The 24074-nt window shown below is 33.5% G+C and overlaps 1 protein-coding gene across 6 annotated transcripts in view; it reads left to right on the forward strand.

Moving 5' to 3' along the window:
• Positions 1-24074, forward strand: part of SPAG16 (sperm associated antigen 16) — a 907696-nt gene that overhangs the window by 125797 nt on the left and 757825 nt on the right. For all 6 annotated transcript variants that reach the window (XM_038585670.1, XM_038585671.1, XM_038585672.1 and 3 more), the window contains exon 10: positions 12816-12943. In XM_038585670.1, coding sequence (XP_038441598.1) covers positions 12816-12943 — 128 coding nt within the window. The remainder of the gene's footprint in view (positions 1-12815; positions 12944-24074) is intronic.

Here is a 24074-nt window from a genome sequence, read left to right on the forward strand (position 1 = left end):
AAATTCCTAGGTAAGTCCATGTACAACAATATAAATTATAAAGTTATTTTTATATCATTTGTACCATCGAGAAATATATTGGCTCTATTCCATGAATGAGATATGAACAATACATCGACTTTTGAAGGTCATTTGTTCACTAAATAGACATTTACAGAGTGCCTGTTATGTGTAAGATTCTATGCCAGAGAGGACAAAAGTGAATCATTTGCCATACTTGTCTTCTAATACCTCATAGATGAATGGAAGGACTGTGCAGTGACAAAATTGCAATATTATCTAATAGGTACATATTTATGTTGATAGCAGGGACAGCACATACAATGTGACATGGCTGTATATTTAGAAAAGCAGTAGAAGGTGAAGTTGGTTGGGGAGGCAGGCAGGGATTATCCCCACAGATGGCCTTGTATCAAAGGAGTTGAAATTCTACTCTGTGGACAGTAGGGAGTCATTTGATTGTAATACACAGAGAATGGTATATGATTTTATATGCCTTTTAGTAATACCATTTTGTGTGGGGGCTTCCTTCAGCTGAGAGACATGTGAGAGGCTGCAAGAACTCTTCTGGACAGTGATAGAGACTTATACTAAGAAAGGAACAAAAAAATATGAAAGAAGGAATGAATTTTTAAAATGTGGTTCGAGAAATACAAGAATGATGCCAGATTTCAGGCTTACAAGTGAAAAGTATTGTCATTAATCATGATCATGAATTCAAAAGTAAAACCAATTTAAGTGAAAGAAGTAAAAAATGTTTAGGGCTAGACAGTGAGGCATGTGTAACATCAGCAAATACATTATGGTAAACCTCAAGTATGGATGAAATTGCTACAGAATTAGGTATGGAATGAGAAAAGAAAAGGGCAGTATAGACTTTGGAGAAACTTCATGCTTAAAGGGCATGTCTACATATGCAGCCTTCTGATGATTAAACTCAGTAGTGCCTGTAGAGACCAGAGTAATTCATGACTGATATTAGATCATCTGTCATTAACGAAGCTTTAGTAAAAGTTGAAAAATGTTCAAAACTTTAGATTCTGATTGTTAAAGTGTTGATAGTGAGGTCTATAACAAATGAAAAAGAGGCAAAGGCATTCTATTGTGAAAATTTTAACAGTTCAACTTGTTATTCCATGGTTTCCAAGACCACTTCTAAAGAATTGATAGACTTTGGGGATGGCATATGGAATTCCTACAGTCAAAAGCAGAATTTTGCATCAAGCAATGTATACAACTGTGCAGCTAGTATATGGAATTAATTTCAGCAGGACAGTTTATGTTCAGTCATTTATAATTGACACCCATAGCCATAAAAGAGCCTCAGAACAATTCCTAGAAATTGACTGGCATCCCATTCTAGGCCTTTCTTGGAAAGTGGATATAAAATAAAACCCAGATTATATGTGGGGGAGATAACTTGTTGGGTGGGATTTCTGTATCAGCAGTTTTATAAAGATTAAAGAAAACCAAATGAGAACACTTTTTATTTCGAAGTTAGTTCCTGTCAAGATACCCTGACTCTAATAAGCAAACCATTTGAGCTATTTTGTTGTTTAAAGTCTAGCCATATGGCAAAATATATCACTAGCTATGTCAGTGCAATGATACATGTGAAATTACTTTGTAAACTCTATAATATCATAATAATGAGTACTGTTTTCACTGACAGAAAGTAGCAGCAGCATGACTTGTTTGGGCCTGTGAACATGAAAGTGATGGTAGCTAGTATTTATAAAAGTATTTACTCCCTTGTCTCTACCCCCAAGGATCACCATTCACTGACAATAGTTTCTCTTCAGGTACCTGTAAGCTCCTTGGGATCAGGGACTATATCCCATGTCCCTGTATCCCCATGCATCTAACACACCATTTTTGCAGTAATACATTTTTTCTGAATGAATTAATAGAAACTATTTGACAGTTTTAAAAGTTTTGCTTGATTTCCTATTCTGTACATGGAGGGGGAGAGCTTTTATTAGGAAGAATTCATTTGATTATTATTACCCACTCATTTTCTGAATACTCTTAGGAAACTTTATTTATACCAATAGTTTTAAGTAATTGCAACTAAATTTTTTTTAATAAGTTATAAATCAGGGATAACGATAGAAGATTGCAGTTCATGTATGTATTTTTGTTTGGCCTTCCCAATATTGACATTTCTTAGGATTAAATAGACATTATATAAATTAGTTACCACATTTGTAATTCATTCTAATTCATCTAAAAGTGTGTTCTTCTCCTTTCTTCTTTCCAACCACATTGGCCTCCTTTTTGTTGGAACATGCCATGTTCACCCCCTCCTTTGAGTCCTTGAACTGTCTTTTTCTTCTGCCTGGAATGCTCTCCTCCCAGATAGTTTCACTATTGACTCCATCACTGCCTTCAGCCCTATGCTTAGATTGTCACCTAGGCTTACTCAGACTACTTAATGTAAAATTTCACAACCACTTGCCAAAACAAACTCCCTTCCCACTCAATAGTCCTCCAGTCTCTTTTCCTCTTCTCTTTTTCTCTCTTCATAGCAGTTTTTATATTCTAAGATTTTATGTGATCTATTTATTGTTTATTGTTTATGTCTCCCCAATATATTGAAAACTTCATATGGGTATGGGGTACAAAGTTTGTTTTTCTGTTTGCTTGCTAATGTTTTTCAGGTAGTTGGAATACTGCCTGATAAATTAGGATTATCAGTCCAAGTTTGGTGAATGACTAAATGGAAAACCCAAATATCTGGATCTTTTTTTAAAAAAGTTCTATCTTCTATTGGGATTACATTCATACTGCATTCCTTCTAGTGGTTGGAACTTAGTGGCAATGGTGGTTCACATAAAATATATATGCATTCCTCAGAGTCCACAGTCATCACCAGCCCAGTTGTCTTCCTGGAAATTGAGACTGAAATGCATTGAAATTAATCTTCATACTTCTGCTTTTTTCTTATAGTAGGGTTAAAAGTTAATTATATCTTTAACCAAAGAGGAAACAGAATCATTGAAGAGCAAAAAAGTTATATGTTTACTAAAAGAGAGGAAGGGAGAGTATGTTTGTATGTTGAAGTGAGGAATTTGTGTATTAAATGTATAAAATAAATCTTTCGATGCCCACCTAATTAATTCATTTGAATTATCTTCTTGATGCCTGGTTTTTGAATTCTGATCCTACTCTACATAGTTACAACTGCAACTTTATTTAAAATTCGAAGATAAGCACTGAGTGTTATATGTTTACAATTTGAATTTAAATTAGAAAAATGTGGGATGCCTAGGTGGCTCAGTGGTTGAGTGCCTCCCTTTGGCCCAGGGCACGATCCTGGAGTTCTGGGATCGAGTCCTGCATCAGGCTCCCTGCATGAGGCCTGCTTCTTTCTCTGCCTGTGTCTCTGCCTCTCTCTCTCTCTGTCTCTCATAAGTAAATAAATAAAACTTTTAATAAATTAATTAATTAATGTAAAAATTACAAATATAAGAAGAATCATTGAAACATATTAACAAAAAGAACTTAAATATTATAGAAGATCATATGAATTTATAAGAACATTGAGTAATTAAGTGGAGGTTAGTTATTTTACTGTGGGACCTCATAATGTTATGTTACCAAACCACAAGCAGATTATCCACGTAGGAAAACTTAAGACAGCTAAAATAATATCACTTTAGGCACAGGCTTGCATTTATACCTGGACATGTAAAACAAACCAATGCCAATCAGTTGGGGAAGTATTAGATATGCCTCTTTAGCTGCTAATGCAAATAACTTTAGCTTACTAAAACAAATTTTGCATTGCCTTTGAGGAATGGAAGCAGATAAAACTAGTGAGGAGAGATGTCAATAATTATCCACACTTTCTATCCACAAAACTAATCAGAAAACTTCTTTTTTTTTTTAATTCAGAAAACTCTTGACATTTACTCGAGTAATGCCATTAGCCCAATAGGTGAGAGTATGATTTAGTCATTTTTTAAAAACAGAGCCACCATGTTCGAAAGTTCCTCCACTTATTGATATTTGCGTAAAGCATTGTCTAGTGCTGCTTCAGTATCTGGCACCATCAGATGGTCACTTGTGTCATCATTATGGTGCACTTTTCTTAACCTTCATGGCTTTGTGCTACCTGTATCTCCATTTCCCTTACCCTCCTTTTGAATATTTTTGAGTTTGCAACACTTTTATATAATTGTAATAGTGTTAAACAAAGGTTATAGTTTATTGTTTAGGAATATTTTACATGTAATATATTATTGATGCTTTTCAGGTATTTGCATTACTGCATAACAAGCTTTATAAAAATGAAAAATTAGATGACAATATTTTTTTATTAAATTATAATGATTAATTTAACAACATTAAAGTCAGGATAAGATAGCTAAGCTAAGTGTTGCAATTTCAATTACAAAAATGCACACTTATCCTTCATTTTGGAAGGCCGCCAACTAGAGAATATATTAGGCAGTGAATGGAACTAGACAAGTCATCCAATTCAGCAATTTCTAGCTGGTCAGATATATCTTCAGGCAAATTTAACCTTTTTAAGACTTATTCTTCGTTTCTGCTTTATAGAGATTACACAATTGTTTATTTTAAATGAAAATTATAGTGAAAGGGATATAATCTAAAAGTCATTGAAATTTCCATGTCTATCAATTTTAGTTTACATGAGGCTAAGTGAAGGGAATTAATAAGGGCTTAGAAATTCTTCATTCATTTTCAAATAAAACTGTTAGTGGAGAATTATCTTACTTTACAAACCTAAATAGATTATGTTCTTACTGGCAAATGTCCAATTCATTAATTTTTGTCATCTTTCAATTAACTGCTTATTTTTTGTGTCAAATAGAATTTAAAAAGATGTTATAACTATTTTCTTATAATAATAAACTGACCTGTTTTAAAACTATTGGGAAAATAAGAGGCTATATTTTAATAGCTACATATAAGCAATAACTATATACTATATGAATGACCCTGTGACCTCCTTGAATCCTCTTTGGATTTTGATTAGCATCTTTTTTAGGCTTTTGGGGACTATGGGAGTTACCAGGGTGGCTTCCAGAGAAATAGAAGGTAAGAGCCCAGCTGTGTTTGAAAACACAGAAATTAATACAAAATAAAAAAGCATAAAGACTTAGCTACTATTAATATTCTGACACATTTTCTTCTAGTTGTACATTTATATGTATTGATATACATATGCTCTCTAAATTACATGGATACTTTTCTATGTTTATCCATACTCTTTGGAATACAATTTTTAAGTACATAGTATCCTGTCACCTGGATGCTTGGTATTCTGCAGTTCATATTTATTAGAAGTTAGGTGTTTTAAGTGCTTCATTATATTAAATAATGGTTCATAGATATCTTCATGTATTTATCCTAGCACATTGGTTTGAATATTTTCTTAGAATATATTTTTAGAAATAGACTTAGTGGTAAAAGGTATTTGGTCATTTTTAAATTATGTTTGATACACATGGCCAAATTTCTTGAACCTACTTTCAGTATATGAGAATAACTGCACCAATGCACTAATCTTATTTAATATATATAATTTACCAATTTGCAAATGAATAACACCTCATTTGTTATTTTAATTAATTAGTATTTAATTATTAGTGAGACTGAAATCTTTTTACATGTTTCCTGATTACTTTTTGGGTGACATGTGTATTCATAATTTCTATCCATTTTTCTTCAAAATAGTTTAGTTTTTATAATTGATTTTAAATATAAAAATTAAAAAATATAGAAATTTTAAAAACTACTTAATCAAATATAACTATCTTTTACTTCATAATTTTTTCCTTAATATTATGCTTAGAAAGGGCTTCTGTATTCCCAGAACATATAAACATTACTTGTATGTCCTTTCTGTGGATTTTATGACTTCTTTTTTTGTTTTTTTTTTTAAACATTGAACTGTATAGTCCATCTGGAATTAATTTGGGAGCAGGATAAGAGACAATGTTCTATATTTTCTTCTCAAATTGTTAAAACTGGTTTTCACAGCAAGTTTTATTGCATAATTCATTTTGAGTCTTCTCTGGAGATTTGGTCATCAAAAAATGTAGACTTACGCTCAAAGGAAGCCAACAACGTGGGAATCTCACCAGAGACGATGACCTGCATTGAAAACTACCATACTTGTGGGAAGAAGGTCCTAATACAGAACCTTATTGGCATAGTTAAGATAATGTTCTTAATAGTGTTCATAATAGACTTAGTTGTGGTATTTGGGGGCCTATAAGCAGATTAGAAACAGCAGGAAAAGGAGATTAAGAAAAGGGCAGGAATTACTGTAATTATTATAGCTATATGACAGAAAACTAAAAAGTAGGCAAAGTTGTATTACTCAGTGGTAGTGTTCATAATGATTACCATGCTATTCAGAAGAAAAGGTGACATGATCTTTACACTGTTCTAATTTGATATGTGTCCAAGTAAAGAACTTAGTGATAACTTTAGCATACATTAAAACTGTTTTGCTTGATAGAGTAGAAACTTTAAAAAATAATTAGAAACATAGGATATTAGTTCAAAAATGTTTAAGTACATGTGAAAACAGCATTTTACAGGTATAATCCTCTTCCCTACAACCTAAGGCCACAATAATACAAACAAATATAAAGGTCAAGAAATTGATCAAATCCCTGAGTAAGGAAGGTTTTCCTTGACTAACTTCTATTTTCATACTTAAACTGTGAATATCAATTAGCTCAATGAGGTCTTGCTGATAATGTCAGCTGTCAGTCATTACTAGATGGTGATGTGTGACGTTTGTCAGCAGGCATGGACTACTTGAGTGATAAATGAAATAATGAAGGCACAGAAGCCTGAACAAAACTTCATTTCTCATAAATGCCTCTCCACATGGGGATTCTAAACAAGAGAAAAAATACATTAGAATCTGTTCTAATGTGATGTTTATTTAATACTGTGTCTATCTTAAAACATTCTTTTACCTTTAATTTTTTTAAGATTTTTATTTATTTATTCATGAGAGACAGACAGAGAGAGAGAGAGAGAGAGACATCGGCAGAGAGAGAAGCAGGCTCCATGCAGGGAGCCTGATGTGGGACTCGATCCTGGGTCTCCAGGAATCCGGCCCTGGGCTGACAGCAGTGCTAAACTGCTGAGCCCCCCGGGCTACCCTTACCTTTAAATTTTTTAAAAAATTAATGTAAACAGTAAAGAAAGATATAATATTAAAAGTAAATGATTCTCTTTCCTTTGTTCTGACCTCCATTTATTACATCTATTGGTGACCACTGTTCAGTTTCTCTCAAAGTGTTTTATACATACATTAGTGCTTACCTATGTAGATTCTTTTTATTTAATAAAAATGAGATGGTTTTATTTATATGATATGTACATTTCTTTTATAAGTTAATAATCTATCATAGAGCTAATTCTCTATAAATACATATATAAATTTAGAGTGGTAGTCAAAATATTTAACAACCATTATAACATGGGTACTGACCAATCAGAATGGATGCTGGATGTGGAATGGGTGAAAGGTCTTGGAGGCCCAGTTGTGCTAGGAATTTAATAATTAGAACATGATGGTGATTAAGTTGGGGGCAAAGGTTAGTATCCAAAGAAGTGGCTAAGGTTGGTGGGGGGAGAAGAACATGGAGGACACGTTCAGGGTATCAGTTGTTTCCAAGTAGTATGGATATCTTTCAGTATATTTTAACAATCAAGCAGGATCATACTGGTGCACTAGGGTTATACCAATCCTGCAAGTACCTCATTCTGTCTTATATAGTATACAAGAATAACACTATAATTAAAAATAATATATTAAATCAGTATACTTATGTACAACTAGGGTGTTTTAAATACCTAATATTATAAAAAATGCTACAGATCAGAAAACAAAAGCATTAACAACAAAAATAAATTTTAAAAAGAAAAAAGAAAACTTTCATTTGTAATTTGGTAAACCTTTGTGAGGATATCCATAAGGTCAATGCCTAGCTGTGGAACTGACAACTCAATTTTTATTTCAGTAGATATTTCCAATTTGCCCTTTGAAAAAGTTAAATTAGTTTGTATTCACCCCCAAGTGAGAGTCTTTTTCCAATCCTTGGACAATAGTTGACATAATTATCTTGTTAAAACTTGTTTTTATTCAGCTTGATAATTGAATGATTAAAGAAATACTCCATTTTTGTTTAGTCATCATTTTATATAGGGAAAATCATTAGATTTTGGAGTCTCTTAGATTTGTTGTTTCGATTTGGATAAATTACTATGAGTTTGTTTTCTCAACTGTAAAATGGAGTTGGTATAAACTTCAAAGTAATTTGGTTTGACTTATTATTTCAGATTAATTTTAGAATAATTTTCTAAGTTTCCTCAAAAGTCACACTGAAGTTTTTATTTGAATTAAATTAAATATTTAAATTAAACTTTTTAAGAAGTTTGCCAACACAATTTTTATCTGAGTCCATGGAATATCTATATTAAATCATATCCTGCTTTGTGTCTCTGAATAAAGTGTATTTTTATTTCTTTAGACCCAGTACCTTTCTTAATGTTCTATTAGATATTTTATGTCTTGTTGCTAGATTTAATGGAATATTTTTCTTTTATATCTTCTGTTTATTCATTGCATATATGAAACTTACTAAATTTTATAATTTATACTACCTTCATAATACTATGGCCTTATTACTGTTCCTTTACCCTGTTGGCTTCATACACATCATCTATCTGCCTGCTTATCTATATCTATCACCATCATTTGTCAAGATAATGATATCTGCAATTAGTGATATTGATTGTGTATGTACTTCATTCCAATAGATTCATTGCTTATTTTTTCATTTTATTATCTTCTACATATTTCTATTCTTGCTTTTCTCAGTGATGTAGTTTTTCATTTATGCTGTTCCTTTGTGAGACTGTGAAGCCTTCAATGGAAGGAGTGGATTCCACTTGTGCTTTTGATCCGGTAACTAGCATCATCAATGATACCTGATATCATTCTACATTGAACAAACATTCAAATGTTGAGTGAATAATCTTGAACTTCAGGTTCAAAACTGGCAATTCCCTTGAATGTCAGATCAATGGAAAGCAAAGAACAAGATAGAGAAGCAGATATGGGTTGAATGGACACAGGGCCTGGAAGACACATAGGTACGCAAGAGATTGCTGTGGAAGGAGACCAAGTAGATAGTTTGGCTTCCTAATCAGGATAGATTCAGAAGATGCCTAACTGATACATCACTGAAATACTAAGAGTTACCCATCAGCTTTTTCATCCTTTGAGCATAAGCAATAAAACTATATTTGATTCCTACTGGCTGACCAGTAAGTTCCTTTTATTATTGATCCTGGGACAAACAGAGATAATCAATAATTAAGTCCATGTGGGATTGGGATTCTGACAGGTGGGATCAAACTAAAATCTGCCTTAATCAATATCCCAGGAGAATATTAAACCTGAAATTTGAGTTAGATAAAATATTTATAATAAATAAATAGATTGATATAATTCATAATGAATTTACTAACTGGTTGAAATTAATGTGTGCCACTAATTGCAGCAGTAATAAAAATATCCCCAGAAATAGCTAATGACTATTAAGGATTTATTAGGTGCTAAGCATGTGATTACCACTTTAAAGAGATTATCTCCCTTAATCCTCAGAGCAGCCTTTTAATCAGGTGTGATTTTGGTTGTATTTTACAGATGAGAGAACGCATCCTAAAAAGTTTGTTAAGCAGCTTGACTAAAGTCACACACTCTTGTATGTGGTGGAACTCAGTCTCTAGGGACAGCCACGATTTTCAACCCTGACTTTTATTTCATGTGGGGAACTTTAAAATAAATACCAATGTTAGAACCTTACCTTGGGAAATTATTACCTAAGTGATCTGAGGAGAGATCCAGTGATACTGGTGTTTTTAAAAACTGCCTGATGATTTCAACAAGTAGGCAGACTAAAGGACGACTGACCTATCAAAGCATATTACTGAGAGCTTAGCTTTGCCCTCCAGTTGTACCTTGTCAATACAGAGAAATGATAGTGATATGTAGCTTGAAAGAATAGTTTTAAAATTTATTTTACTCCCTCTATTCTCGATGCACAGTCCTTATTTATGTATCCTGCATTTGCCTCACCGACCTGCCTGCTCATTTATTTCCTTTTGTTTCCTGGAATAGTTCAGTATACATGCTGGGTGATAGGAGGAGTCTGACATTTTGCCTCTGTAAGTGCATTTATGTTTAGATAGGATTGCTGTTTCTAGGCTTTCACTGCTCTTTAAATCTTCCTTTAAATAGTTGTTCAGGTATTATTATAATTTCCTGTATTCTTCCCAGCTACACCAAAGAGGCTGTAGCTGATTTGGTTTTATTAAGCCTAGTTGATTAGGTTTTATTAAATGTCTCATTGTTTTAGTTTTATATAATGATTGGTTTAATAGTGCTTGTAAAAATTGCTGTAGATAATAAGTTTATGGTTCTAGATTTTTCCATGTAGTAAAAAAAATTATATAAGACTGGATTCTGATTCACCTTGCTATATTTTCCAGCATAATGGTTTACCGTCCCTCCATTTCCAACCCAAGCAACATTATTAAAGTGAATTATCACAACAATAGTAAAATGGACAAAAGGCATAAACCTACATTTCAAAAAAAAGGAACTAAAAAAAAATAAACACAAAGATTAAACATAATTGATTAATTTAAGGAATGTCAATATCGTAGTTTTTTTATATGAATTAGCAACAATTTTTCCTAAGCCTTTTTCCTTATAGATATGATTTACATGCTTATTATTTTTATTGTCTATGGTGTCCTGCTAGAATGCAGTCTTCACAAGGAAGGGAATTTTGTCTATTTTGTTCAAGGACATAAGAGTTAAAACCAGTGCCTGTCATGAAATAGACATTTAATAACTATTAGTCAAAGAAATAGTTTACTGAATGTATTCTCTTATTTAACTTATTTTTTTTGTTTCGAGGTTTTATTTAAATTCTAGTTAATTAACATATAGTATAATATTGGTTTCAGGAGCAGAATTTCGTGATTTATCACTTATATACAACACCCAATGCTCATCACAAGTGCTCTCCTTAACACCCATTACCCATTTATTCCATCCCTGAATGTATTATTTTAAATCTAAGCGTGTGTATTTATGTGTATATAGCATTAACAAAATTGTGGTGAATTGCACACAGCATTATATGACAGGCAGTATAGAAATTCATATAACATTTCTGAAGAGCAATCTGTGGAGAGGTATCATGTTTTTGTTAAATATTTTCAAATTATTTACACTTTTATTTTTAAAAGATTTTATTTGAGAGAGAGAGAGCACAAGCAAGAGGGAGGGACAGAGGGAGAAGGAGAAGCAGATTCCCTGCTGAGCAGGAAACGGGACTCTAAACTCCGTTCCAGGACCCTGGGATCAAGACCTGGGCAGAAGGCAGATGCTTACCTGACTGAGCCAACCAGGCGCCCTCTTTACACTTTTAGACCTGTGTTTTAAGGATTTAATCAGTGAGGTGCTGATCTATAAACAGAAAAGTCTGTTCATAGTATTGATAATTATAAGGAAAACAAATATAGCTGAATGTTAAATAAAATATGATTTTTATTCTTTCAAAATAGATTAAAGTGAAAGTATAGTGATATAATGTAAAGTGAAAAATGAAGGGTGGATAATAGAATATGGTCTCAACTTTGTAAAAATCGATAGACAAATTGTTACATCAAAGTGCTAATAGTAATTATATGTGTGGTGAAAATAAGATTTCTTTTAATTTTTTTCTTTGTAGCATATGGAATACATGATATTTCGATATGAACATGTATTTCTTAATCAGAAAAATACTTCATTCATAAAAATTGGTTTTATCATTTTCCAACTCTAATATAACCTTCACAAGGGCAAGACTTTTCATCTGTTTTGTTCACTGGTGGGTTCCCCATGCCTAGAATAATGTTTGGGATAAAGTAACACTTATAAATATTTTTGAATAAATGAATGAATACACAAATGACATACCTCCCTCTCTAAAGGTAATTTTAAGGCTTTAAGTATAAGTGGATTGATTACTTCCTTTTTTTTTGTAGAGTTGAGCAATTAATCCATCTGTTGCTAAATGTTAATTAAGTGCCTGTTTATAGCATATCTTTCTTCCACTGAGGAGAGGCTACTTTCTCCTGGACTATAACATGATCTTTGATCTCCAGTTTCAGTTGCTTGACAGACATGGATTCTAATGTATGTGAGATTTAAAATGATTATGACAAAAAAAATAAAATGATTATGACAGAAATGTTTTACCTTTAGTAAGTGCTTTTAAATTAGCCTTGTGTCCTGAGGCTTGAGAAGAAAATCATAATTAATCCAATAATTTATGTTACTATTCTGTTTCCCATGGGAAGTGTTTTTGATTCATCACGTAGAGAGGACAAAAGAAGTATAAGAATAATCACGGATTTTGCTGACATTACTATTGGGGATGGGAACTTATTGAAAAAGAACAATGACCAATAATATAAGGCAATAGTGTATTGTGCTTCATTTATAATTTATTAGGGAATGTTTTTAAATATTTTTTCCATGTAAACTTATGCAAATAGGTACTTGCCTTATTTAACATTTTATCTTTTTGGCATGTTTTCTCAAGACCAAAATAGGAAGTGAAGGACTTAAGGTAACTCCTAAGGGAATATAATGGTGATATTTATGTTGTAATTTAAGATTAAATAAGATGGTATCAATGTGTACAGTAATATGGCCATTTACACATATCTCTTGCTTTTTCTTTTTCCTCCAGGATTCAGAATTTCCCACAGATATGCAACCTAATCCAAACCTGTATTTACATAAAGAAAATATTTGTCCAGCAAAATTTGACTACAAGCTGAATAGCATTTTTAGACTTCATGAACTTCCAGTGAGCTGGTAGGATTCTTGATGTTTTATTAATGCTTTTGAGATTTTATTGTCATGTCTAAATTGTGTTGCTCTTATAGCCATTCATGGTTGGAGTGGTTTGCTCTTAGCCTGTCTCCAAATTGCTACTCATAACAGCAAAAGAAACTGCATATAGCTGCTGCAAGAATCTTAAAACTAATTGGTTTTGGCACTTGGTGGCAGTGCAGACTAAGTGCACTATTGTGCATATTTATTGTAGAGGTTGTAGTTCAGGCATAAAATGAAGCATAAATCTTTTCTAGAGAGGTTTGTACAATTTCTCTTATTAAAGATAAGATCTCAGCAACTATGCATTTCATTTGATTATTTTACTTACAATTTTACCAATGTATGTTTTTTCCTCATTAACAAATCATTTATTTTGTTTGTCTTGAGGATTATAGTATCATGAGGCACAATCACATCAGTTTAAAGACAAAACTTATTACTTGGGATTTGTTAAAATGCATTATTTTATGAATCTGCCTATTTATATTAATATGAAACTTAAGTCTTATAAAATTTATACTATTATTCAGTTTTCAAGAAAAATATTAATATAGACAATCATATGGTATAGTATTCCATCTGTGGTATATTAAAATTTTAATAAGTGGTCATCTTTTATATATGATCATGGATCTATCATTTTGATTATGGTGTAAGTAATATTATTTTCTTACATTTGTTCATATATTCCCAAGCTTATGTCATCAATATTCAAGAAATTTTAGATTTATAAAAAAATATGTGGCAACATAATGTAATTGCTCCTATTGTACTTAATGAGGACAAATGTCTCAGAATAAAATGTTAACCAACTCTAATAACTTTTTTTTTTCCAACTCTAATAACTTATATACATTAACCTGTGGTATTTTTTTTTCATTTGCAAACTTTGCTTGTAATGACTGGATATGTTACTTATTTCTATACTTTATTTGTCTATTTCCATGTAGCAAGAATATTTATTGTCTGTGGTATCTTACTTAAGAATACAGCAGATATGATCTTATCTGCTCTGATCAAAACCAGTAAGTTAATGAACCGAAAGGGTCTTTTGGTAAAGGAAGCCATAAAAATGACACATTCATACCTTAAGTATTCTATTTTGACTTAAAACAGTTCATTTGCATGCAGATGGCAGCCTTTTGATGTAAGGCCGTGGCATTTTCTTTGATTAAGTGATTGCGGATTGGAATTCTATGCCATATTTCTTGCATAAGGCTATACCAATAATGTATCATTTACAGTTTCAATTTTGTGATTTCCTTAATCTGAAACAAGAACTTGAGACACTCGGAAGATGATCCTCTCATCTTTCTGTAGCATTAATTTAATTTTCATTGACAGCGGTTCTCCTTATCACACTCATATTGCGTCACCTTGATTAATCTTTGATTACAATAGCAAGCACAACTGGGATATAAGGAGGGTTACTTACAAACTCCTTGGAACTGTGTAATCATGGACCTTAGCTGGTGGGGAGTACCCTGTGCTGGTCTACTTGGGTGTGTTCTGAGAGCTCTGAGCAGTCAAGGTACAATGAGCACAACTAATGTATTTTACAAAGAAAATAGGAAACGCTGGTCAATTCAGCAATTAAGTAGAGATTAAGGGAAAAACTTCTATTAAATGAAAATGAAGAGAAGATGAGGAAGGGGGTATGTTTAACTTTTAGTAAAAGTCAAACTCTGGATTTCAACTTAATTTATTTTCAGCCTTTGGAAAGACAGCTGCCCTGGTAACTATTCCTGTAATCCAGGGAATAATTTCTCTGTCACAATCTTCACTAGTTAGCCCACTAGGAGAGAAGACTCTAACATTATAAGTTAGGCAGTAAAAAAAATATATATATAAAAAAATCAATCACTAATGGAAAGAATAATCACTAATCTTCTAGAGTAACAAAACTCAAAGGAAGATTAAGCTGTGACTTTGGGACGACTTATTTACCTGAGCCTTTTCTTGCCTGTCTTGCTCATTTCCAATTTGTCTCAGTTGCTACTTCCTTATACCACGGGTTCTTCATTGTCACATGCTTGTTTCTCCTCCCGCTCTTATTTTACTTCTTTCTCTATACTCTCATTCTATACTACATCCTTCACTAGCCATAATATAAAATTCAGTTGTAAATTCTCAGTGTTGCTCAATTCCATATTCTCTGTTAATTTTAAAACCAAATTACTTCCTGACCCCACATACACACACAAAGGTTTGGTACTTTATGGTTTTTTTTAATGTTTATTGATGCGTGTATATATTTCTTTTAGTAATAAAGAAAAGGCTTTTTGTTTTATGAGTAACAATTTGTTTTTGTTTGTCAGTTACCATCAAGAGAAATTATGTTCTTCTTGTGTTATATAGATTCCTTAACTTTATCAAAAAAACAATAATAATGATAATAAAAATGTATCAATAATAAAAATAAGCATCTATAAATGCCAGAATTCTGCTTTATATATGCTATCTTTAACCCTTGTATTTCTCTAGGGTATTTAATATTTTCCCATTTCTCTCTCTCTCTGTTTCTCTCCCCTTCTCTGTCCCTCTCTGTCACATACACACATATGTACACTTACAAATGAGGCTCAGACATTTTGAGAGTCACAGAGAAAGAATTTGTATCAGATCTGGTTAACTCAAAAGCAAATCCCCAGTGAATAAGACATGCATTACTTTAAAGAAAAGTACTGAGGAAATAGTGTCTATTTTTACAATCAGGCATACAGATTTGGCAGTAACATACAACTATATAATGTATGAATTTGGCCAATATCCTTCCCCCCCTTTTAATTGCTTTAAACTTAAATATTAAAATAATTAGATTGTGTTTATATGCAGAATTTGTTAATTATATGTTCTTTCCTTGGAAAAACAGATTTATTAAAATGTATTTTTACTATGTTTTTCTAACGAGGTCAAAATAAAATAAATGCATTTTAAATTCCAGATAATTTAAAAATTCTTTTTTTTTTAAAAAAAGATTTTATTTCTTTATTCATAAGAGACACAGAGAGAGAGAGAGAGAGAGTCAGAGACACAGGCAGAGGGAGAAGCAGGCTCCATGCAGGGAGCCCTATGTGGGACTCGATCCTGGGACTCCAGGATCATGCCCTGGGCTGAAGGCAGGTGCTAAACCGTTGAGCCACCCAGGGATCCCCTAAAAATTCTTAATGTCTTACTAATTTGCATTTTTATAGAGTGAAGTTTCGTAGGTTGAAGAACCAGAAGGATTTTAAGTCAGATTAGGTAAGGGAGTTTTTAAACTCTGATTTAGATAGATATCTTTTTCCTACTTTCAACAGGATGGTTCCTATCAGCATAGAAAATGTCCTTCAGTAACTCCCATTAGTTAAAAAATACTTTTTTTGTCTTGAGCCAACAACAACCCACCATACCTATGCTGTTTCCTCAGGAGCTACTCTGCTCATTTTTATCAAAAAAGTTTGGCTGAAGTGCTGATGAAACTAGCATCCTCTACATGTTCTTTCTGTTTTCCTCTTCAGTGGAATTTCCCTTCTTTCCTCTGCCCTTTCAGTCATTTGGTCTTTCAGTGCCCACCACCAGTGCCGCTCAAACATTTTCTTTACCTCTTAGGTCGGTCAGTACAACCTACCATGCCTGTTTTTCCCTTCCTGACTCCCATTATTAGTATGGTTCTGGTTTCCTGCTGACTCTCAAGCTGTCCTGCTCAGCATCCTCAGGGGGCTGTTCCTCTTTTGCCAGACTTCTGGTTGATAGATTCTGTTTCCCTCCACTCCTTCCTGGCTCAGCCCTATTACTTTTTCTTCTCATTGCTACACTTCCCCAGGTGGCCTCTCCCATCCTCAAGCTATAAATACTCTCCGTATGGTAATAATCCTCATGGTGATATCTCTATCATTGACTTCTCTTCTGAACTTGTGTATATAAGAAATGTCTCCAAATTGTCATGCCTACAAAGAATTCTGTTTTTTTTTTTTTTTCCTGTCAGGAAACCTGGTCTTCTACTCTTCCTCATTTTTGTAAAAGCAAATTGTAAACTTCTGTGAATATATTCAAGTTAAAGGCCTAGGTGTCATTGGGATTGCTAATTCTCTCACCCTGCACTTCCCAGCATTAAATCTATTAGTAAGTCTGATAGGCCTTCCTCCAGAATGCATTTACATTTTTCTATCTCTGACACTACTGCAAAAGTCTGCTAATTCACCATACCTTACCCTGTAATAATTCACTCACTTCACAATAACCAAACAGATCTTTTTAAAATGTAAACCTGATCATTAGATTCCCTGCTTTAAATACAATATGTCTTCCCCGTTGTTTTAAAAAAATCCAAACTTCATCCTGTGGCATACCAGGTTCTGCAAGTTGTCTCCTGCCTACCTCTCTCTGGCCACATGGTCCCTCACACTCCCTGCCCAGTTCCCTCTGCTACCTCAATCTTTCACTCTTTGCAAATATGCCACATTTACTCCTGACCCAGGTCTTTATACTAACTCTTCCCTCTACCTGTGTTGTTACATCTCTCATTTTTGCATGTCTGGTTTTCTCATCTCTGATATATCAGTTCAAATATCACCTACCCAGAGAGGCATTTCTTGAAAAATGTAGCTTATACTTCTTTCTTCACTCCCCCAGTCACGCTTAATCCCATCATTCTACTTTATTTCCATCATGTTTCTCTGTAGGCATGCCATGCAGCATAAATTGTAAAGTGTTTTATGAAAGTAAAAAAAAGTTCATGAAATGTTAGTGTTTTTCTAGTTTATGTATAGCAGGGATGGGCTAGATACTCACCAACCCAGTTTTCTTTTCCTTGGGCCCTGGAAGATTGTATCTCCCAGTCTTCTGAACTAAGCTAAGTTGCGTGATACTAATTCTGACAAAAACCAGTATACACCACTTCTAGAACCAACCCCTAAGGCTTCCATTGGTATTATTCTGTCTCCATCCTCATTTTCCTAAGATAGAATTAAAGGACTTTGAAAGTGATGAGCCACATGCTAGAAGGAGCTTGTGTTCTTGAGTTATCTGTTGCTTGGTGAGTTCCCAACCTCCATCAAGCTTTGTCTGTGGTACTACTTTAATGCACTATATATCTGCAAAAATAGATGAGTTAGGCTATATAAGGTGAATGAAATAAAAATTTAAAAGCCTGGTAGTACTCTTATATTTACTCATTCATTCAAGAAACATTTCTTGAGCATTTGTCAGGCACTATTCTATTCTGGGCTATTGACTAAATAACACAGAAATCTGCTCCTAGGGAGCTTATATTTGCTGTAAGGAACAAGGAATAAACCAATAATTAACACATCTATGCTTTGGTGTGGTTGATGGCCATCAGTGCTGGAGAAAAACAGCAGGACACAAGGAAATGGAGTGCAAGGTGGCTTCAGGTTTAAAGAGGGAATCCAGGGCTGTTCTGAGATTTCATACGATAGGAACCTAAAATGGATGAGGAAGTGAGACATGAAGAGAACTAAGGATTAACATTAGAGTTGGAGGAACAGCAAATGCAAAACCCTTATACTGGGAGCATGTCCAAAATATTCCAACAAGGAGACCAGAATAAACAGAGTAGGTGAGCTTAGAAAACAGGAGGAGAAAATGAAATTAGGTACTTGGGGACCAAAAGGGGTTTGAGTTAGGGGCCTTTTAGATGGTAGTAAAGAGGACATTGAATTTAATTCTGAGAATGCTGAAAAGCTATTGGAGGATTTTGAGAATTAATTGATTTGATCTACATAATAATAAGATCACTATGACTGCTGTGTGGAAATTAGACTGTCCTAAAGGGTTAAAGGTGGATAGAAGCTGGACAACTAGTTAGAAACTATTTCAGTAACCCAGGAGAGTTATGAAGATTTTCTGGGCTAGGATGACAATGGTGTAGAGGCTAAATGGTGAAAGATTTTTATTTTTTGATGAGAAAGTCATCAGGGTTTTCTTATACGGTAGATGTGGGGGTGAGAGAGGATTTTAGAGATGAGTCCAAGGTTTTTGGTCAGAGCCAATGAAGGTACAGTAGCCATTAATTTTATGGGCAAAGCTAAGGGAAGGGAAATTTTAGAATCTGGAGCTGTGTATATTATGTTCGGGATGCCTATTAAACTTCCAAGAAGGTTTAGATTTGAATGAGGCCCCTTAAAGTGTGCTGTGAACATAATCCTAACTGTGTGTATGACCTGGCAAGTGGTTAGGTTCATGTCAGTACTAGTTCATGCACTTTCATGGAAGCCAACTCTAGAAATAAATAAATAAAGATAATAAATAAAGTAACTTTAAATGCCAAAAAAGGAGCATTTAGGAGTATAATTTTTTAACATGGGTCAACATAAAGCTTAATTTCTCTGATTGTTTTGGCTATAAATTATATATGCTTATAAGAAACTGCTAGTTATGTTTTAAGATGTAAATTTGCAAATTAAATATGAAGTTATTTTTATACCTATAAATATAACAGGTATTTTATAATGTATATTTATAATAAATTTAAATGATATTGTAATTGTTATGATGTTTATATTCTCCAAATAAGCAAAGAACTTGCAGTTTCTTGAAGCTTCAAGAAAATTTTCCTTAGGAGGGTAATGGTTATATACAGATAAAAATGTCTGTAAGCATTACTTATACGTAGTGTACAGAATAATTTAAAGTAGTTTTTATACTATGAACATATATCCTGCTAGTTTTGTAGTTTCCTATCAACTTAATAAGGTATTCAGTTAACTTCCATTAAATAATGATAATATTTATGCCATTACCTTTTAAGAAGGAAGAGGTACATGAATTTACAGTAAATGTAAACATACATTTTAATGACCTGTTTATCTTTTTGGGTGTGTTCCATGAATAAACATATCATCTAATTAGGAGATTAGATTTTCAATTTATTTCAGATTGTCTTCAGTGCCCTTGAGTGTATCTGCCTTTAGCTTTAAACTAACTTTGTTTAGACACTTTGGGTTTGTTGAACAGCTGTCATCTTCCAGAAGGTGTTCTGATTTGTTTTTTGGGTCAACTTACAGCTAAAATTATGGAAAGGTCTTTTCATTGGTTACGGATGGTGCACAAAGCATTTTCAGTTCCAATGTTTTGTAGATTCAGAGAGAAGACAGTTGCCCTTCTGGGGCAATAATAGTTTTTCATTCTGTTTTAATTACATAGATCCATAGTAATAACCACAGTGACTTACAAGAAGACATTGTTGGACATATTATAATTATATATGGCAATTATTTGTAGTACCAACAATATATAAAAGTCCCACCTATTAACTAAGGTTGGTAAAAATAAAACTATGCCTGTCTCCCTTAGGACATACATAGTTTCAGTTTTTGGAGCAGACAAATCATTCAGTTTTTGCATAAAACTTTTTCTTGAATATATTATTATGATAAGGCAAGTCAAATTTCCATGAAATGACATTGCAGTAATAATATTCCAGTAAATATGGAAACCATCTCTCACTTCACTGTCTTGCTTAGCTAAATGCTGGTATTGCCTATTACCTACTGTATGATAGAAAGGGAAATAAAAATTAAAAATAAAAGATATGGAGAATGTCAGGGAAGGTGGTTTAGAACAAGTACCAATGTACCTCTTTATTTTTAGCATTTTATTTAGTATTTCAAACTGTATATACATACTTAAACTCATAATTCAGTTTACATAGAGGTGGCAAGACTTGATGAAGTATGAGTAGTCAGTGGTTCCAGCAGTTTCTTTCATTACTGGTGGATTGCCTCACTTAAACTTGCCAAGACCTTATCTTTAATACTTGGTAAAGTTGTTGCATGTGGAATGGTATCTAATAATTTATTTTTTCTTGCTATTCACAATTGTATGGTGAATGGGTCATAAACATTAGTGCTTGTGCTGATGGGTTTAAATCTTAAACAATTTCAGCAATTTAATATGACCATGACTAGCTTGTTATCATCATATTCATTTTGTGTTTATTACTTTTTTATATCAAAGGTGTTTTATAATCTAAGAGCAAATAATATAACTTTTTATTAGATTTATACACCCAACATATTGAACAATATTTATGTCCTGAATTCAACTTTACTGACATGATCTCAAAGCAATGACGTAATTCAGAGTACCTCATAAAATAGGACATTCCAACTTGCATGTCTTGTAAGTACCTTGAATTTAGCAAGACTCCAAGCTAATTCCCTTTTCCACCATCATCCCCTTCCTCTCCAGCACCACCTTCTTCTTTCTCCCATTTTGGTTAGTGACATTGCCATCTATATAGTCACTTAAGATGATCTGTGAATCTTGAGTCCTTTTTACCACTTACTATTATATTCAGTCAGTCACTTAAGACTGTGTATTCTATATCCAAAATGAGTTTAGCAGCCATTCATTTGGTCAAAGCCCATCATCTATCACTAAGCTCCTCTAACAGCTTCCTATTAGTCTCTGCCTCTAATTGTCCCTCCAGGTAGAACTTATCTCCCTCTACTGCCATTGTAATAATCTTTCTAAAATGACATATTTTATTTCTGCTTTAAGATCTTGAATTGTATTTTAAGACCTCAAGACACACTTGGGTCTTCCCAATCTAGCTCCAGCCTATTTTTCTAGCTCTGTTGTGCCCCTTGCCTCTATACCACTATGTTCTACACTCAGTGGAAACTTTTCACATGTTCATGTCTTGGCTCACATTCCTTTGTCTGGAATATATGTACTTAATTTTCACTATTTGCAAATACTCAAGCAACCTAAAAAAAATCCTTTTCTATAAATCAAACCTCCTTTCTGCTCTCTTGGCACTAGATATAGAATATAAAGGCACATATGTCCTGTTGAATCCCATTATGTGTCTCTGTCTCCCAATCTCTCATCAAGGACTCTTGAGGGCATAGATCATGTCTCATTGTGAATAACACCTGACATGTAGGAGGTGCATAGTATGTGTTGAAGGAATGAGTTCATGGATTTGAGTGAAAATATTATGTGCGGTCGTAAATCTCTAGCTAACTTTTAAAAATATCTTATCCACTTATAATCTAGGTAGCACCTGATGTCACCTTGTCCTTTAAATTTAATTTTGCTTGACTGTCCAGTGATTTCTGTGAATGCCTGTGATCCAAGTTTCCTACTTACAATCATACTCTGTGCAAACAGAGCAGCTGTTTGCAACTCTCACAGTTCCTAGAGTGAATTTGGTCATGCACTCACAGCCCAGTTCTCTCACATTTGGTGGGAGGTACAAAAGAGGCTTCTTTAATACAGCTTGCTTTATTTGCCCGACACTGGTTTCCTTGCTCTTGCGTGCCTGTCTCCTCAATAGTCAGCCCCTCATCCTCATATGTACTTTCTCTTCCCAGTTCCCAAACATCTGATTTTTAAAAAGTATTCCTAACACACTCACTGGATTCTTGACTCTTCTACTTTTCCCTCACATACTTGGCCTCCTTGATTTGCTTCTGAAATCTGACAGCTGAGTAAATTTTAACCCTGACCTTTGTGACCCAGAACCTGTGTGTTCGCTCCGTCATCTCCCAGATCTATTCCTTAGATGTCCAACCTGGTTTTCCAGATTTTTATCCATTTGAGGAATGAGGGTATTCCTGACAATCTGAAGAATGCTTTCATGAGAAAATCGAACAACAAATATAAATTTAGAATATATTGCCTGTTCTTAAATGATTCCATGTACTAAGGACTTTTCAACTGATAAAGAATATGTGAGAAGGAAAATTAGGCATTCTGGGTATTGCCAATATATGAATGTCTTAGATATGGGACAGGCAATAGTAACAATATAGTCAAAATCCTCCTCTTTTTTCAATGAGATCATTACTGAGGAGGAGGTGAAATGATTTAGTCAAGGTGAAGGACATGATTGGGTCACATTGCTAAAATGTGGTGCTATATGTGAAGGGAGAATAAGTTGTTCTCAGTTGGGATAAACACGCCCTTCCGCCTTGATTTTCTTCATTCCTTCAATACTTATATACTACATTTCTACCATGTATCAGACTCTATTCTAAACATTGGGGATGAAATGGTGAGAGACAGAGAGATAGATTGATTTATTTCCATGTTTCTATCATTACAGCAGTAAGACCTAGGGGCCTAATTATTGACTGTGAGCCTGGAAGAAGTGGATGGTAGAGGATTGATGTTATTTTAGGCATTAGGGCAGCATTGTGGGGAGAAGGGCAAAAGGAGTCCTGCTGTCATATGTGGGAATAGAGATTAAATAGCTTGAATTTACTCTGAGTGTTCTCTCTGAAAATTTTCTCCAAAAGGTACTGAGTGCCTAAGTAAGGATTTGGGCCTTTCCAACAGTCAGTAGTTCCTGATCACATTAGAACAATGTCTGGAAATTATGGTGGAGCTGGGAGGAAGGGAAGGTATGTTTAAACAGTGTGTGTCAAGCATAATGAGAGGTATGATTTATGATATAGAATGAAGGCTTTTTCTTTATAAATATACAATAATTCTGGGGAGGATAGGGAGAGATCTTTTCCAAAGGAAAAAAGTAACTAAATTTCTGATCCCAATATGAGTTCTAGATTAAAATTTTCAAACTTGTGGTATATGAGACAGTTCTTACAACTGCCATTGCCATTGTGTAGGTTTTATCATTTTAATTCTATTGTATTAAACCAGACTCATATCAAAGATTTCTCAAGGGGTCTAACAAATTGATGGTAAGTTGAATAATACTTATCTTGATTTACTAATAATATTGAACATTTCTTGAACTGATATTAACTGCATGTGAAATTATGTTCTAGGAATAGAAAGAATTTATCTGTATTTGGTTTACGTTTATGCTTCTGGAAATACAAATAACAAACATATCACTTGGTGAAACAAAAAATTACATCTACTTGTAAAATTTTCCATCTTTTCTTCCTAATATCCTTTTATTTAAAATAGTCAGAAACTGCTATAATAACGCCAGCAATTCTCCAGAGGGAGCCAAATGTTCTGTATATTTAAAGAGGAAGAATGATCGATAAATGACTCTATCACAATTTCTCGGGGTAATTTTGAGAGTTTTTTTTTTTTTTTCTTTTGGGAAGAGTGTACCGCAGTACACTTAAATCTAGTTGTCTAGTACATAACATATATTTTTTTCCTTTTGTGCTTGGTAGAAAAT

This window comes from Canis lupus, chromosome 37, assembly GCF_011100685.1.
Source record: "Canis lupus familiaris isolate Mischka breed German Shepherd chromosome 37, alternate assembly UU_Cfam_GSD_1.0, whole genome shotgun sequence".
Taxonomy (NCBI): Eukaryota; Metazoa; Chordata; class Mammalia; order Carnivora; family Canidae; genus Canis; species Canis lupus.